This window comes from Dasypus novemcinctus, chromosome 4 (assembly GCF_030445035.2).
Source record: "Dasypus novemcinctus isolate mDasNov1 chromosome 4, mDasNov1.1.hap2, whole genome shotgun sequence".
Lineage (NCBI taxonomy): Eukaryota > Metazoa > Chordata > Mammalia > Cingulata > Dasypodidae > Dasypus > Dasypus novemcinctus.
In genome coordinates, this window is record NC_080676.1 from 38,669,789 (window position 1) to 38,689,486 (window position 19,698).

At 34.4% G+C, this 19,698-nt stretch overlaps 1 protein-coding gene across 5 annotated transcripts in view; it reads right to left on the bottom strand.

Annotated features, from left to right (window-relative positions):
• ZBBX (zinc finger B-box domain containing) overlaps positions 1-19,698 on the bottom strand; it is a 173,611-nt gene that overhangs the window by 24,047 nt on the left and 129,866 nt on the right. For all 5 annotated transcript variants that reach the window (XM_058295228.1, XM_058295229.1, XM_058295232.1 and 2 more), the window contains 3 exons: positions 16,198-16,496; positions 1,586-1,739; positions 686-802 (listed from right to left, as the gene is read on the bottom strand). In XM_058295228.1, coding sequence (XP_058151211.1) covers positions 686-802; positions 1,586-1,739; positions 16,198-16,496 — 570 coding nt within the window. The remainder of the gene's footprint in view (positions 1-685; positions 803-1,585; positions 1,740-16,197; positions 16,497-19,698) is intronic.

The following is a 19,698-nucleotide window of genomic DNA, read 5'->3' on the forward strand; positions in this document are numbered from 1 at the left end:
ACTGAAGCTTCATATGCTATTCAGCATAAAGCAAACTTACTTTAGCATGTATTATTGGATAACAGTAATGACCTAACAATACCGCTGCTATTACTGGTGTCAAAATTCTATGCATAAACTTGCTACAGTACAATGAGCATTCCACAGGTCAAAAGAATTACTTCATGGAAAATCTTGCAATTATTTTAGTTAGAGAATGAAGCTAATGACCTGAAATCAAGATCCCAGAGTTAACATATATAGCATTAGGTCTAGAATGGAGTGGTCTCAATCATAGCTACAAGCAGCAATTTTAACCTAAACCATTCATTTCACAAATGCGTATATCTGGTTATAATATGAAGCAGTATAAATACAGTGCTTCCTGAGAGTGTGATGAAGCAGAGCAGGTATTTTATCAGGATTGTTCAAAATACACCATATACTGGGCTACATTTTAAAAATATTTTTCCCTAATACATTGTTAGAGAAAAAAGTGATTGTAACTCATGTTTATTGAAAGGAATAATGACTGTTCTTTGGTTTTTGCCTTCTGAAGAAAAGTCCAGGACATTGACTTAAAATAAATAAGGTTGACTAATGTAACTGCAGAAGCTAATTTTCAAGTTAATGCAAGTATCCTGCAAAAAACAAACTAAAAAAGTGAGCCACTAACATGGCATTGCTACCTTAGAGCCAATCTTACCCATCTTTTGCTGTGTTCTATTTTGTGATGAGTTCTGGACACTATGCAAAACACCCAGGGCAAGTTCATTATCAGCATATGCACTTAAACTATGGTCTGGGAACCATTCTCTGTCTCCTAAAGTGGAAAATGGTAAAATAATAGAAAATTAAAAAGGAAGTAAAGCCATGTGGTTGTTTATTTTATTTATTGTCCAGGAAGGGCAATAGGAATATTTAGCTAAAGAATATTATATAACAGTGAGATGTGTATCACATTATGAAACACAAAACCTCATAACTATAAAATTAAAGCCATTAGATTCACATAACTTAATTAAAAAGAAAAAATAAACTCTAAATTGCAAAGATACTACACATAGACACATTTGAACAGAAACAAATATTTTTAAAAGTATATAACAGTATAACAAATGATATAGCTTGCACATGAATAAACACATTTGAACACAGGAAAACTAAGAATATAGATGACATCAACACCTAGTTTTCAAAAGGAAATTAAAGACACCTCAGAAATTCCACAAATCCTGAAACTTTGAGGTTTGTTTAGAAGATGGCAATTAAGATTCATCACATAATACTTAAAAGTTGATAAAAGGATTTGAACAGTTTCCAATATTTAACACTTTAGTAAGGTTAATACTTACAAATTCCAAAAATAACCTCTCCCCAGTTTCATTAAAGCCATGTTTCTCACATTCTGATGGTAGTTTTAAATATAAATGTACGGCCATTCACAAAGGGCTAATAATTTAGCTAATAAAGCTACACAAGGAGAAAATTGCTTATTGACTATAATTGTCCAATATTTCTGAAGATGAGGACGGGTTACTGTAAAAAAATGTCAGAAATCTGTTAGGTTGTTCCACAGGCCATCTGCTTTCATACCTGAATTTACCTGCAAATGTAATCCTAGTACTGGAAGAGATGCATTCTAAGCTATGAGAAGGAAGGAAGTTGAGTCTTTCATTTTTATCAAAAATAAAGAATCTCTCAAGTCCTTGATATTGTTCATTTATAGGCTTACTTCTGAGGGCTATTTCTTGTAACAACTAGGAAACAAAACATTCAACAAAATTAAATTTTCTATGTCATCAGCACAAAGAAGCACATTCATTCATTGACCACATATACTATACTTGCACAGAATCTGCCCTCATCAACTTTAGATAACACAACATTTATATACAGCAAATATTGAAAAAACATAAACTATTATTGCAGAAATTATCTGAAAGTTGCCACCAATCCATGAGAAGGACAGAGGTTCGGGAAACTTCCATTCTTTCCTTTATTTTCTTCTCTCAGTATCTTTACACGTAAATTGTTTTGGAATACAAAATCTCTCATACATTGTGCCTTGAACTCATGTCTATGCCTATGCATAAAATAATTTCAAAGATGGAAGTAAAATACCAGTGGGAATAAACCTGATTTGACAATGGGCACAGACAAAATCCAAGTTTACAAAAACTCGTCAGAAAGCAAATATACAAATAGGAAACTGAGACAAGAGGAAAATAAGTAATTTATGAAGATTTATATAGCTAGACACTAGCAGACCCAAGGCTTGAACACAGATCTGGCTGATTTGAAGCCTTCGAAGCCTAGGTTTATTCAACCACCCTATGGTTTTTGTTTTTGTTTTTTTGGTTAAGCCCTTATTCTGGGGAGAATATATCTGGGATTAAAAAACAAACAAACATAAATCTAATAGGAACTAGAATTAGGGTATCAGAAGAGAGAACTCTAGATGGACCTAAAATATGAATCAGAGTGGCCATCATACTTAAGAATTCCCTAATAAATCTAGTAATGAACCCAAATAGTCTTTTTCAAAAGATTAAAATAACAACAAAAATTGTTATAACTCTATATAAATATATAAATCAGATGAAAAAATTTTATAAAACGGTAGTGACTAATAAAGCATCTCCTTCAAAGACAGGTCCAAGTCCACTCTGCACGTGATATGTTCCCTGGCTCTCCCAGAACTGGATGACTAATTTATAGAATTCTTTCAATTCCAGGAAAGCTCATATTTGTACGCTACAATTGCAAATCTAGAAGGATTTTAAAAGCCTGGGTTTAGAGTTAATTGAGCATTTCAGACAGGGACCCAAAGGCTCCTCAATAGTCCATGCTGTTCCTAGTATCCCACCCTGCCTCTTTACAGTTGCCCTACGACTTAGTACCTAATTCCATAAGCAGTCCCATCTTCATGAAGGAATCAAATTCTATAAAATGAAGTGGAAAATAAACTGTCATACACTCAATTTGGGTGTCAAGAAATGCCACTGCTAAAAATTGCCTCTGCTTCTCACTCTTGAAGTATCTCCTGGAGCACAACAGATTTCTAAGTAGTTTCTGCTCAGGGCTGGGTTTCTTCTAGGGCAGGACAAGAATAAAAACAGTATATGTCTAGTCATTAGGGATAAAATAATTTGACCATTTAACTATTCACAAGCAAGGATTCAGTCCGCAAACTGTGAAGAGCCAATTTCTTCCGATAACCGCCTTTAGACAGCTCTCCTCATTTTACAGCCCTCTTGTTGGTCACCTTTTTGTTTTGCAACTCCTGGAATTCTCTCTAGCTGTGACCCAACAACTTTACTCATTACAGAGTAACAGATTAGCCACCCATGGAAAAAGATGCTCTAGGAGGATCTTTGACACTCAGTTTAAATCCTATTTACAGTGGACCTCAATATCTGTGGTAGACTTCACTATCTGTGAAAGCATTTATACTTTTTAACCCTTCATATACAATTACCTTGGAATGTATTAAAATACAATTTATTTCATTTATAAATATGGCAACCTTTAAATTAGGGATCCATTAGTCTGCTGAAGGTGCCTTCAAAATGTGATAAATTCTTCCTGAAAACACCACAAGTATCTCAATCCAATATCTCTCATGAGGAAAAGGCAAGCTTTACATACAACTGCTTTACAACTGTCCAGTGTTAAACCCACTGTCACTTAATTCACTTAATTGAGAAAACAAGAGCAATCTAAGTCATTTTACAATATTCACTCACTTTTGATTATTCAGCAGGTTCAAGCCTGTGAGGACTTTATGGATCCCAAGCATTTAAATGTTTTTTGAGATTGTTTCCTGAACTCTCTGTCAGAACCAGTTTTGTACTGAGCAGTTAATAAACAGTTAAATAGAACAAAACATGAATGTGTCCTAACTATACATAAACACCTTATTTTTAATAAACACACTCAATGGTATACCTATTATTTAATTTGATAGGATGGTATTACCACAGAAAAGAGGGAAAGGAACACTGCTGGAGATTAGGAGTGCCATTCAAGTCAAAGCCATACTGCCAGACTCAACCAACTGGGGGGACCTAGGATCAGATGCAAGTCACTGGATTATTAACTAAATTGCAGGTTCACTGTGAAGCTGGATTAAGAAAGTTAGAGCCTGAGCACAATACATAGTTCCCTTCTCTTCTACTACTAAACTTAAGAGAATTCAGAAGATCTTTCCCAGTGATATTTTCACATGAAGACCTAGAGAAGAGAAACAGAAAAAGAGAACACTCCATGAGAGTTTGCTATTAAAGAAGAGTTAAATAGAGGGGATCAGAAACAGATCCAAACATACACATGTACAAAAGGAGAGTGCTAGGCTTGCATGAAAATGCAGAAACAGAAAAAGAGAAAAAACAAAAGATACTTTAGCAAGATAAATGAGCCAAATTTGTTTCAAGGAAATTGCCATGCCCCTGATAAATATGGTTCATATATACATCAAACTCTCCCTGATATGTTATCAGTCAAGTTACTCTTCTTTCCTTAGAAGTGAATAAGGTATTGGAAAAAATGACAAGCAGGGTTGCTCCAATATTGCACCCTCTTGGGAATGATGTTTAGTGCCTTCCCCTCTATGAAAAGGGGAGGGCAAGGGAATAAATAGCCCTCTCCAGACAAGTAGTTATATGTTGGTGACATGGATTTAAGAGTGCCCTCACTTAAAACCGGGTAATTACTGTTTTCTTGAAAAATAGCAAAGCAACAACGATGCTATACTATGTCAAAGTCAAAATAGTTGTGCTAAGCAAATACTTATAAACATCCAAATGCACAATACTAAAAAATCCTAATAAATTTCACTAGTTACTTCCTGAGCACCTACTATGTACAAAACATGATGATCAGTGATACAGTCATTTACTACTTTTATCAAAACCATGCTTTTTTAAGAAAAACAATATAAGGAATAAAAATCTGATTGTTTTATAAATTTCAATTATGAAATACGTTAATTATATAGATATGTACAACATATAACTTAATCACAATTTAATATCAATAAATTAAATCATTTGCTCTGGTGTGTATCCCAAAAAGAAAATATTTTAGACTTTATAGAGCTAATTATATTATTGCATTGAAACTGATGTAAAGTATTCCAATTCAAGTCTTTGACTATTATTACATGAGTGCATTCATTTAAAAATGTTATAGTTGCCTGAAGAGTGTGTACATCTTGTATTCTTTGAACTTGTCTACATTTTATTAACTTCATTTTTGAGATGTGTCCATTTAATAAAAGTAGCTCTATTTCATTTATTTTAACTGCTATATTGTTTTCCAGGATATGAATCACCACAGATTATCTGAAATTTTGCCAAATGGCATTTATTAGGTGAAGATACCCTTTATTAAATAGGTTAATAAAAGTTTTTAATTTGTCAAATGTTTAGCATCTTTTGAACTATTGGAGATAAAGCCAATTGAATATCCTATTTTCGTACATACATTACTAGATTGTGTGCTATTAAGATCTGTGAATTGACATTTTCCTATGAGACTGAACTAAAAGTATTCTCTTAAATATTCCTTTCCCAGTTTCACTGTCAAGGTTATACTAGCCTCAGAAAAATAATTGAGGATTTTTTCCTTTCTTTTCTATGCTCTGTAAAAGGTTGAATAATTAGAGATTATCAGTTTTTTAATGATTTGTTAAAATATATCTGTAAAATTTGCATGTGTTTTTATTCTTGGATGGGGAAGGAGCTTGTAGGGTAATACATTTTTAACTTTTTAATACTGGATCCAATTTTTTCATGGAAATAAGTCTTTGGGGGTTTCCTAATTCTTCATGGGTCAAATTTGGCAATTTTTTTTATAGAAATCTGTCCATTATTACAAAATTTTCAAATTTATTGGTACAAAGTTATTCAAAAGGAACTGTTACAATTTTTTACATTATTGTTCCTCTAGTTACGCCTTCTTTTGAGTCAACACATATTATTTGCTCCATCTTTCTTTGCTTTCTTGGGCAATGTGTCTAGAGTATCATATAATTTATTAGTCTCTTTCAAATAAACAAAAATTTCTAGTTTTTCTGATGCTATTTATTGCTTTTCCTATTTTATTAATTTCTGTTCTCATGATCATTTCTTCCTTCTGCTTTCATTGCATTTATTACTTTTCAGTCAGCTTCACAGCTCATTTATTTTCATGCTCTCCCTTTTCTTAAATTTGGGAGTATAAATTTCCCAATAAAGAGTATTTGAATTTCATCCTATACATTTTTACATGTGGTGCTTTTGCTCACAACAGTCCTAGATATTTCTGATTTCCATTTTTATTTCTTCCTTCACCCAGAACTTATTTGAAATGTATTCAATTTTGTGATCACTTTGCTATCAATTTATTATTTTTATTGCATTGTGTTTGGAAAACATACAGTGTGTGATATAATTTCTTTAACAATTGTTGAAACTTGTAGCTCAGTAGAAATTTGTGTAAATGTTCAATGTGTTCTTGAAAATAAAATTTGCATTCTCGAATTGTTGTATATGTGGTCCACAAGCTTATTTGTATTGTTCAAAGTCTTCCCTATCTTTACTAATAATAAATCCCATTGGGGTGGTGGACCTGTAAATAATACTGCATAGTTTTGTCCATTTTTTGCTTCATAAGTTGGAGGCTATATTACTAGGAACTTATGAATACAGATTTTTTTTTAAACCTTCATTGTAAATAAATGTTTTGGCTTACATAATGAACCCCTTTATCTCTGGCAATGTTTTGTTGCCTTAACATTATTATTCTTTTTTATTAACACGTTTTACTCTCAAACTTGTTTTAAATATCCTTCTTGTAAATTACCTTAGACAGATTTTTTTTTAATATCCAAACTTGGAATCTGTTCTTAAATACAAATTAAATAATTAATCTCTTCACATTATTCTAATTACTGATATGCTTGAATTTATTTCTATCAGCTTACTTTCCCTTTCTGTCAAGAATTTTGAAGGGTCTGAGATTTTACCTTATTTACTAGCAGAAGTCACAAGACTCCTTGTTCAAAACAAAAGACTTTATTACTTACAAAAACCGCAGTAGCCACATTATCAGCATCAGCTGCAATTTCTAGAACTCATTTTCCATACAGCATCAGGAGCATAGAGCATGATTTTCCAAAGCATCATGGGCTTTGTTAAATGAGAAACCCCTGAGCTTAGGGAACCCATCTGATGACCTGTGCCACAGAGGGAGACATTATCCAAATTATACTGGACAGTAAACAAACCTATCCTTTGTTCTGGAGGCACAATATCTTCCACGGTTGTTTGTTCTACAACTCTTGAAAAGATATTTCGGAATAAAGTGCATCTGCTCACAAGATGCACAAAACATGAGAGAATCATGGAGAACTGGACAACTGAACTGGATACCTATCACTTGCCTACTATTTGTTCTTCAGTTCTTTACTTTCCTATTTCAATTAACAGAGTTTTCTATATTCCTTTTTTCCTTTATTGTTCTGGACGACACACATTCTATGTCTGGTATTTTGTTACTCTTAAAAATTTTAATATGCATATTTGACTAAAACACTGCAGTTAATCAATACGCTCCACCCTCCTTCTTTATAATACAAGCCCTCCTAAGTTTAAATCTAATAATACTTAACAGTCTTACAAGTTATTGTCGTATATTATTTACACTCAAATGTCTTATATAATCCCCAAATTGGTCATTTTTATAAAATTGTTTTATAATGCATCCAATATATTTGCCATTTTGCATCCTATTTCTTTTTTCCAGATTCAGTTTTTCCTCATAGAGCATATCCATCAGCTCTCTTTCAAGGAGCTAAATTCCCTGCAGCTTTGTCTAAACATTTCATTACTTTACTCTCAATTTTGCATGATAGTTTTGCTGGCCTTAGAATTCTAGATTGTTAGTTGTTTCTACTACAACTTTAAAGATGATGTCCCATTATGTGCTGTTATCGAGGCTATCTGTTAATGTAGATGAGAATTCTACTATCAGTCTAATAAATGTTCTTTGAAATTGTTCTATTATCTCTCATTGCTTTTAAGACTGTCTACTTTTGTTATGAGCTATCACAAAACAAGTGATATTTTATTTCTCCTTCTCTGGAATGGTACTTTTTCAATGTTTTTCAACCTCTATTTCATGCACAGGTATACCTGATATATTGTAGATTCAAAGTGACTATCACAATGAAACGAATATCACAATAAAACGAGTCACAAATTTTTTGGTTTCCAGTTCAAATAAAAGTTATGTTTACACTATACTGTAGTCTATTAAGTGTACAATAGCATTATGTCTATAAAGCAATGTACATATACCTTGATTTTAAAATACTTTATTGTTTAAAAATGCTATCTTCTGAGACTTCAGTGAGTCATAATCTTTTTGACGGTAGGAGTCTTGCCTCAATGTTGATGGCTACTAACTGAGGAAGATGGTGGAGGTTGAAGGTTGGGGTAGCTGTGGCAATTTCTTAAAATAGGCAACAATGAAGTCTGTTGCATCAATTTACTCTTCCTTTCACAAAAGATTTCTCTGTAGCATGCAATACTGTTTGATAGCATTTCATGCACAGTAGAACTTCTTTAAAAATTGGAGTCAATCTTCTCAAACCCCAATGCTGCTATATCAGCTAAGATTATTTAAGATTCTAAATCCTTTGTCATTCCAACTATGTTCACAGCATCTTCACTGAATAGATTCCATCTCAAGAAACCAATTTCTTTGCTCATCCATAAGAAGCAACTATTCATCTGTCACAGTTTCATCATGGGATTGCAGCAATTAAATCACATCTTCTGGCTCTACTTCTACTTCTAGGTCTCTTGATATTTCCGTCACAGCTGCTGCTACTTCCTCCACTGAAGTCTTGAACTTCTCAAAGTCATCTGTGAGGGTTGAAATCACCTTCTTCGAAACTCCTGTTAATGTTGATATCTTGATATCTTGAACAACTCCCATGAATCATTAATGTTCTTAATGGCATCTAGAATGGGGGAAACTTTCCAGAAGGTTTTCAATTTACTTTGTCCAGATCCATCAGAGGAATCACTATTTATGGCAGCTACAGCTTGATGAAATGTATTTATTAAACAATAAAACTTAAAAGTCAAAATTACTCCTTGATCCATGGGCTGCAGAATGGCTGTGGTGTTAGTAGGCATGAAAACAACATTTATCTCATTGTACATCTCCATCAGAGTTCTTAGATAACAAGGTGCATTGACAATGAGCAGCAATAATATTTTGAATCGAATCTTTTTTCTGAGAAGTACGTCTCAATGGTGGGCTTAAAATATGCAGTAAACAATGTTGTATATAGATGGTTTGTCATCCTGGCTTTGTTCTTCCATTTAGCATAGTAGATTTAGCATAATTCTTAAGGGCCCTAGGATATTTGGAATGGTAAATGAGCATGGGCTCATTATCTTAGCTAGGTCTTCTGGAAAACTGGTTGCAGCTTCTATATCAGCACTTGTTGCTTCAGTTTGCGCTTTTGTTATGGAGAAAGCGTCTTCCCTTAAACCTCATGAACCAACCTCTGCTAACTTCCAATTTTTCCTCTGCAGCTTCCTTAACTCTCTCAGCCTTCATGGAATTAAAGAGAATTAGAGCCTTGCTTTGGCTTAAAGGAATGTTGTGGCTGGTTTGATCCTCTATCCAGACCACTAAAACTTTCACAATATCAGCAATAAGGCTGTTTTGCCTTCTTATCATTTGTGTGTTCACTGGAGTAGCACTTTTGATTTCCTTCAAAAACTTTTCTTTGCATTTACAACTTGGCTAACCATTTGGCACAAGAATCTTAGCTTTCAGCCTTTTTTTTTTAACTAATCAATTCTATCAATATATATTATTAATAATAAATATAGTTCATCCAAAGTGTACAATCAATCAATCAATGGTAACTGCTATAATCACAGTTGTGTGTTCATCACTTCAGTCATTATTAGAGCATTTTCTTTATTTCAGCCTGTCTTTTGATATTCATTCTTTACTAAATTTAATCATTTCTACCATTTAATCTAAAGTAAGAGATGTGTGACACTTCCTTTTACTCTTAGAGACTATTGTGGGGTTATTAATTAGCCTCATTTCAATATTGCTGTGTCTCAGGGAATAGGGAGGCCCATGGATAGGAAGAGAGACAAGGAACAGCTGTTTGGTGGAGCAATCAGAACACCGACAACAATTATTGATTAATTTGCCATCTTATATGGGTGCAGTTAGTGGCACCACAAAACAATTACACTGGTAATATCAAAGGTCACTGATCATAGATTACCATAACAGATATAATGAAAATGAAAAAGTTTTTAATATTGAGAGAATGACCAAAATGTGACATAGAAACAAAGTGAGCACCATGCTGTTAGAAAAATGGTGCACAAAGACTTGCTTGATGCAGGGTTGCCACAAAACTTCAATTTGTAAAAAAAAAAGCAGTATCTGCAAAGCACAATAAAAGGAAGCCCAATAAAATCAGACGTGTCTGTACAACAACTCTATGTTTGCTTCAATACAGGTAATTTATTTAAGTCTAGTCTATCTTACAGGTTACTAATATTCTCTGCATTTTTATTTAATATGCTGTTTTAATCTATATATTTAATTATAATTTCAATGACTATTTCAAAAGTTAGAAGGTTTTGGTTTATAAATATAGCAATTAATAGTATTTTATTCTTTTGTTTTTGATTACTTCTTTTCTATCTTTAAAAATCTTAAATATTGTGCCTGCTCTGCTGCAGTTGTGTTTTTTTTTTTTTTCCTATATGCTAAACTTCATGTCATGATCAATTGTTTCTTTATTTGGGGAATGAAGAATGAAGGCGTAAACACAATTGCAGTGAGTCTTTTTTGAGGAAAGAATCCATCATTGGCTAACTTGTGGGAATGTCATTCCAGAAGGCATTGAGATACATTAAACTATCAATAGACATGGATTAACATTAATGTGAATTTCTAAACTTGTAGATTCTAGGCAAAGAAGGTATATTCAAAATCCAAACCTATGCTAAAAGCTAAACATTTACATTTTTCAGATAAGATATTTTATTTACCCCCTCCAGATCATGAATTAAAATCAGTCTCCTTTTCTCTTGTGCCCATGGGCATTTCTCCCAGTGTATTCTTTTGGTGACTGAGCAGATGTTTAGGGATCTAGGGTTTTTGCAGAAGTCTCAGTTCCAATTTCTCACCCCATCTAAGCGAAAGACTTGTCACAAAGTGGGCACAGAAATCCAATACACCAGGCAAAAGTATCAACAGCTCAAGTATTTTTTCTGCTTTTTTGGCTCCCCCTTCATTTAAGGCACCTTGGGGATTATTTCAAATGCCTTTGAAGGAGTGACAAAATATTTGTTAATCTGCCCAATTTCCCAAGAATTTATTATTAATAACAGTTAGTAAAGATTTCTAGTATACAAAAGAGAGATTCAAAAACAGTTTATAAATTTTGCAATAATGTAATAATCATCCTCTTTACCTTTCTTTTTCCTCTAAGAAGAAACAAAAAACACATCCCCTATTTTTTATTAGCCATCTTCCCGAGAATTACATGCTTCCCTCAGACTTAAATTAAGCCACAGAAACTGGTTCTTTCTACATATCTGAACATATTTTAAAAAATTTTTTTTAATTTATTGAAAGTTTATCATTAATACATAAACATACACAAACAATAAGTGTATGATAATAGTTGTGAACTTAGAAAACATACATAACATCATACAGGACTCTCACACCTCACCCTACCACTAACACCTTGCATTGTTGTTAGACCTTTTTAACTAATGATTAAAAATCATTGTCAAAATATTACTACTAACCAAAGTGTTTTCCCCAACCCCCGCTATTATTACTATCTTTATATCATTTGTATATGAACATATATAAACAGGAAGTGTGTAAAAAGTTGTGAACTTACAAAGCAAATATGCAAAACATCACAAAGGGGTCCCATACGTCAACCCTCCACCAACACTGCATTGTCATGAGATGTTTGTTACAAATTATGAAAGAATATTGTCAAAATCTTACTACTAATTATAGTCCTTATCTTACATTTGGTATAATTTTTCCCCAATCCATCCTATTATTATTTTTTAAATATATATTTTTTTATGACAGAAGGTGTAAACTTATAAAACAATCATGCAAATGTGCAGAATTCCTAAACAACAGTCCTCTAACAACACACCACACTGTGGTGGAACATTGGTTATAAATAATATAATATCATCTGATTGTTACTATGTCCATAGTGAACATTTGGCCAACATTTTCCAAACTGCCCCATTACCAACACAGTACATCTTTGGCATTGATGCAAGAATATTATATTGTTACTGCTAACCACAGTCCATTGCTCAATCCAGTTTTATCTTTCCCATGCTTCTCTATTTTCTCACCACCCTGCAATAGCAATGTACATTTGCTCTAGCTAACAAAGGACAGTCTTGCAACTGTACCATCAACCACAATTTTCATCCACCTATTGGTTTACTGTGCCATCAGTTCCTAGAATATTCTCTAGCATTCTGTTCATTGGCATTTACATACCTAGACTACCATTTACATCCACATCCCCATTTATAAACTAGCTGTTACTCGCTATTTACTGTTCACTCTACACATTTTCACACTTTTACAGTAAAGCTAACTAAAACTGCTACATACATTAAACATCAGTAGTCCATCGCAGTCCTCCTCTTAATCTCCTTTAAGAATCCACCACCTACCACCAGGTCGTTAAGCTATTTTTCTACAATTTCTTCTAGAGGCTTTATGGTTATTGCTTTTATTTTTTGGTTTTTGATCCACTTTGAGTTAATTATTGGATAAGGTGTGAGATAGGGGTCCTCCTTCCTTCTTTTGGCTATTGATACCCAGTTCTTTTAGTACCATTTGTTGAATGGACTGTTCTGCCCCAGCTAGGTGGGTTTGACAGGGTAGTCAAAAATCTCTTGACCACAGATGTGAAGGTCTGTTTCTGAACCATCAATTTAGTTCCATTGGTCTATGTGTCTGTCTTTAACCAGTACCAGCTGTTTTTACCACTATAGCAAGATAATATAATTTAAAGTCTAGAGAGGAGAGCTTGCTTTTCCTTTTTAAGATTTTTCTGACTATTCAGGACCACTTACTCTTCCAAATATATTTGATAATCATATTTTCAATTTTAAAAAATGCTGGTGGACTTTTTATTGGGATTGCATTTAATCTGTATATCAATTTGAGTAGAAATGACATCTTAATGATACTTAATCTTCCCATCCATGAGCATGGAACACTCTTCTGGTTATTTAGGCCTTTTTAAAATTTCTTTTAACAATGAGTTGCAAGTTTTCTGAATACAAGTGCTTTACATAATTGATAAAGTTTATTCCTGATTTTTACCTGTCATATTTTATTTTCACCACTCTTTTGACACTTTTAGTTACTTTTATTGATATAATCTTTATTTCTAGACTCTCTTTTAGGCCACTCTCTCCTTTCTTTTCTTTTCAGGCTCTAGCATACCCTTTAGAATTTCCTGAAAATCTGGTCTCTTGGTTAGAAATTCTCTCAGTTTCTGTTTATCTGTGAATATTCTAAACTAACCCTCATTTTTGAAAGACAATCTTGCTAGATGTAAGATTCTTGGCTGGAAATTTTTCTCTTATAATATCTTAAATATATCACACCACTGTCTTCTTGCATTCATGGTTTCTGGTGAGAAATAAGCACTTAATCTTATTGGATATCCCTTATATGTTATGCATTGCTTTTTTCTTGCTATCCTCAAAATTCTCTCTTTGTTTTTGGCATTTGACATTCTGATTAGTATGTGTCTCGGAGTTGGTCTATTCAGATTTTTTTGGATGGGAGTACAATGTGCTTATTAAAAATGGATATCTATGTCCTTCAATAGAGTTGTGAAATTTTCTGCCATTATTTCTTCAGATATTCCTTCTGCCCCTTTTCCCTTCTCTTCTGGGACACCCATGACACATATGTTTGCATGCCTTTTGCTGTCATTGAAACCTTGCCAAATTTTTCCATTCTTTTCTTCATCTGTTCTTTTGTATGTTCACTTTCAGGGGCCATTTCTTCAAGCTCACTGATCCTTTCTTCTCCCTCTTCAAATCTGCTATTATATGATTTCAATGTTTTTTTAATTTCATTTATTGTGCCTTCATTCCCACAAGAACTGCTATTTTTCTATGTATGCTTTCAAATCCTTCTTTGTGTTCATCCAGTGTCTTCTTAATATTCTTAATCTCTTTAGCCATCTCACTGAATTTATTTAGAATATTTGTTTGAACATCCATGATTGCTGTCTCAACTCCTTTATGTCATCTGGAGGCTTATCTTGTTCTTTTATCTGGGCCATATCTTCCTGTTTCTTGGTGTGGATTGTAATTTATTGTTGGTGTCTGGGCACCTGACTTACTAGAGTATTTATTCTAGGTGCAATTTTTTTCTTTAGTGTAGGGCTTCCTGCCATTTCTCTCTTGCTGGTTGTGCAGTAGGAACAAAGGATGTAGTTGGTGCTATAAGCTGTGAAGGCTCAAGCTGCCCTCATTGCCCCAGGGATGATGAAGCTTCTCCCAATTTTCTCCTTTGCCAGGGGTAGGGAGAGTAACAGTTGTGTGGAGTAATCCAAGTTATGCAGGCCTAGACTCTAGTTGCCCAGAGAGACTGATGAAGCTTCGTGTCTCTTTCTCCCCTGCCTGGTGGGGATGGAGCTCTAAGTGTGGGCAGCAATCTATGAAGTGCGGGTCCAAGATGACTGCAGTTGCCCCAGTAGACTTCCAATTTATCAGTCTGTGCCAGGCAAACGTATCTGCATTTACCTGGATAGGCTGCTGCATGGCCCACCAACCTCCTTTCTGCCAGAGGTGGGGTTGATGCCTAGGCTGGGGCTGCATGTTGATCTGGGTGAAAGAAGCCAGTTCCTACTATCACTGTGATTTCTGGTCAGCCTGGTTTCCCCTCAGGCTGGGGGTAGAGTCAAAATGGTGGCTATTGGCCTCTCTCTGACTTGTGCAAGTTCAAACTTCAGCTGTTCTTAGGGTTATATATTACAGTCAGCCAAATCAACCAGTCAGTAGCTGAAATCGGTGGCCAACGTGTCCTCCTCCCGTTTCTGCGAAATGGAGCTTCTGATTCCAACCACAGAATAGCTCCTGGGGCGGCTTGTGCCGCCAAAGTATGACAATCACCAGTCTCCACAGGTTGACCCATAATTTCCCAGACAGGCTGGCGCAGTTCCCCCCAGCTTCCTCCCTACCAGAGTTGTAGCTGCGGCAATCTGATCTGGATGGAAAGAAGCCGGTTCCCACCAGCACTGTGATTTTCAGTCCTCTCCGTTTCCCGTCATGCCAGGTGCGGAGTTAAGATAGCAGCCCCAAGCCTCTTTCTGGCTTGGACAGGCTCCAACTTTAGCTGTTAACAGGATTATACTTTAGCCCGCTGAATTTACTCATTAATAGATGAAGTTGGTGCCCAACTGTCTCTTCCTCCCCCATTTTGGGGAAGTGGAGCTTTCAATTGTAGCCATGGAACAGCTCCTGAGTTAGCGTGTGTCTCCAGTAGAGGATAGGCACTGGCCTCCATGGTGTGAAGCACTCTACTTAATGAGTCTTCTCTGCAGACGGGCAGTCTCCTCCTTCCATTCCTTCAGGATGTGGCAGAATGCTCTTCTGGTCTCCTAGAGCAGGTGCCTCAGTTAGGTCCAGACAGCTCTAGGTGTTTACTAACTTCCCTGTAGAAGGAGCTGACTCTAGGAGCTCCTTACTCCGCAGCCATCTTGCTGGTTCAGCTGTACATATTTTATTTTAATGAATGACTCTTTAAAATTATTATTTCATAATAAAATATTAGAAAGAGGATTTGTTTTACTGTGTTTTAGGTAGTGGGCCTTGGCCTTAAAGTATTATTTTGCCATTTTAAAAAATTTGTTAAAATGGCACTAACCATATTAAAATTTATCCTCTAAGTCATTACTATTTTTTCCCATAGGGGTCACTCTTGAGCTACCACATGATAATATAAGGTTTTAGATACAATACATAGATAATGGGTTTTAGCTTCAATAGAAGGTTTTAGCTTCAATAGAAAGTAACATTTAACATGCATTTTGTCAATATGAAATTTTCTTATGAAATTTCTTATAGAAGTTTAATGCTAAACATAGTAGAGATTTACCGAGAATGACTCTGTAGTTTTAGCATCTTCTAAGTTTGACTTCTCATATAGATTATTAAATTCCAGGGATTCTTTGACATCTTGGAATACTTTCTCCTCAATGGAAGGTTCTTCTAAATCTATACTTGGCAAAGAATCTTTAAGTGATGTGCAGAAATCATCAGACTTTTTATTACTTTCTTTATCTATACTTTTCTCTTTCAAATTTCTTTCATGACAGCTGCTTTCCTCTATTTTTTCAATGGCAGAAGAACAAACATCAGAACCAGTAATGTCAAAATCTGTACTTGACGTTCCTGCTGTTGAAAACACACATTTATAAAAGGTAAATAAATGAATTTAAATAAATAAACTGTTCATAAACTTAAAAGTTTTATGTTGTAAACCTTTATCAATAAACATTAATTTATCAAAATTTCCTTACTGATATCTTAGTGTTAGAATATTCTTATTCTGCTTAATGCATAAATGGTAATCAGAATTTACTCATATACTCAAATTTAATGAGCTAGACTAATGAAGGAAGGCAAGATTTTATTTTGCAATGAAATCTTGAAATGGTTGCAAATTTTTAATTCAGCCTCTGGTTCGATTTCTACTCCCCCATCCCTTATTCCACTCAAATTTTACAACAGCAATTCATGAGAACTAATGCAGAGGAAAACTAAGTTCTGCATTTCAACTCTCCTTCCAACCTGCCTAGTGATGAGGAGAGGGCACAGGGAAATCTGCCAGATGAAAGCACAGCATCAGTAGGAGCACAGAAAATGTGTAAGCTGGGACACCTGCCGCTGGAAAACAACAAAATGAGCAAGACTATATTAGTCACTCACCTCATTATGTCTGTTTTAAATAAAGCACTTGGTTTAGCTCATTGGTTTTCAACCTGGCTGCACAACAGAACCATTTGAAGGAGCTCTTTAAAATTGACAGTATATGGGCTTGAGCCCAAACCAATTAAATTAGACTCTCTGGTAATAGGATTCAGGCACCTGGTATAATCACCAAGTTTTCCAAGTGATTATAACGTGTAGCCAGGGTTGTGAAACACCCTGGAATGAATTTTCTGTATAATGAAAATTCTTTAAGACTTATTTCACCTATTGCTCTCATTTAAAATTAAAGTATATATACCATTACCCAGATTGAATACAGCTTTATCAGATTATCAATCTATTTCCATTAGAAACATATTTTCTATATAAAATAGACCATGAAAAATAGTAGACACATGACTAAAATAGTTTCCAGTGACGTAAATTGTCTTTCTGTCCAAAGAACTTACTTGTTGCAATCAATTATTTCATATAATTTAGTAATTACACATACTATTTAGAACTTCCATTTACAACTACAATCACCTCTTAAGTGGAATAACTTGTAAATATTTCATTAAAAATCTTTCATAAAAACTTTAGAAATGCTCTTCAACTAAATGCAACTTCTGTAACAATGCTGTACTTCCCTCCTAAACCTGACTAGAAATTATGACTTTATAGCTAAAAATAGATGTCATATCCTATATTTAAAGCTGCCCACAACTAACCTCCACAATATTTTTACAAGATTATAACTTTCCACTATTAGGATCCACTGCTGAAAGAGTGACAATTAAAATTGCCTTATTAATAATGTTAAAAGTATAATGATCTAGGAATCAATCTAACCAAAGACATAAAGGACTTGTACACAGAAAACTACAAAACACTGCTAAGAGAAATTAAAGAAGACCTAGATAGATGGAAGAATATTCAGTGTTCATGGATTGGAAAACTAAATATCATTAAGATGTCAATACTACCCAGAACAATTTATAGATTCATTGCAATCTCAATCAAAATTCCAACAACCTTTTTTGTAGAAAAGGAAAAGTCAATCATCAAGTTCATATAGAAGTAAAGACATCTTGAAAAAGAAGAATGAAGTCAGAGGACTCACAATTCCAATTCTTAAAACTTATTACAAAGCTCCAGTAATCCAAATAGCATGGTACTTGCACAAGGACAGACATAAAGAACAATGGAATAGAATTGAGAGCTGAGAAATTAAGCCTCATATTTATGGCAGGCTGATTTTTGACAAGGTGGTAAAAACCATTCAATTGGGAAAGAATAGACTTTTCAACAAATGGTGCTGAGAAAACTGGATCTCCATTTGCAAAAAAAGAAGGCAGAATCCTACCTCAGACCATGTACAGGGATCAATGCAAAATCGATTAATAACCTAAGTATAAGAGTTAAAACTATCAAATTCTTGAAAGAAAATGTAGGAAATATCTACAGGACCTTAAGTTAGGCAATGATTTCTTAGATTTTACATCCAAAGCACAAGCAACACAACAAAAACAAAATTTAATAGGACCTCATCAAAATAAAAAATTTGTGCTTCAAAGGACTTTGTCAGGAAAGTGAAACGACAACCTACTTGTGTTGGTTTGAGTTTGTTATGTGGAGCTCAGGAAATTATGTTCTTAAGTTGATACTGTAATGAACCTTTGATTAGATTAAATCAGTTATGGGCCATTTGATTAGATTGTTCCAGTAGGGCATAGCCTAGAGTGGATCTTAACCCTCTTACTGGAGTCCTATATAAATGGAGTAAAGACATCTTCAGACACACAAGAAAGAAAGCTGCAGTGACAGAGAGAAGCCTCCAGATATTGACAGACCTAGGAGAGAGCAAAGACACAGACAGAGCAGGCTGAAGCTGAAGTAACAAGGCCCAGAGGAGAGATGAGTGGACACTGCCATGTGCCCAAATGCCCACAACTTAACTTGGGGAGAAAGTAAGCCTGGAGGAGAAGGCAGAGAGCAGAGACAGCAGAGCCTTCATGGTAGCTTGCCACATGGCAGGAGTACAGGATTGCCAGCAGCCAACATTCCTTGAGACAGCATCTCTGATGATGCTTTGATTTGGACATTTTTACAGTCTCAGAACTGCTAGTATTTATTTATTTATTTGTTTGTTTATTTAGAGAATTTCTGGTATATTGCGCCCAGCAAATTTTATCAAACTAAAACACCACTCAAAGGGAGAAAATATTTGGAAACCACATATACATATACAATAAGGTTTTAATATCCAGAATACATTTTAAAAATCCCACAACTCAACAATAAAAAGACAAATAGCCCAATTAATAAATGGGTGAAAGATTTTAATAGACATTTTACCAAAAAGGATATGCAAATGGCTAAAAAGCATATGAAAAGTTGCTCAACATCACTAGATACTAGGGAAATGCAAATCAAAACCACAATGAGAAATCATTTCACACCCACTAGAATTACTGCTATTTAAAAAATGGAATACTACAAGAGCCGGAGATAATGTGGAGAACTAGGAGCACTCACTCATTGCTGGTAGCAATATAAAATGGTACAGTCAATGTGAAAGACAGTTTAGTGGTTCCTAAAAAAGGTAAGTATAGAACTATCATATGACCATTCTCACTACTAGGTGTATACCTAAAAGAATTGAAAGCAAAAACTCAAACAGCAT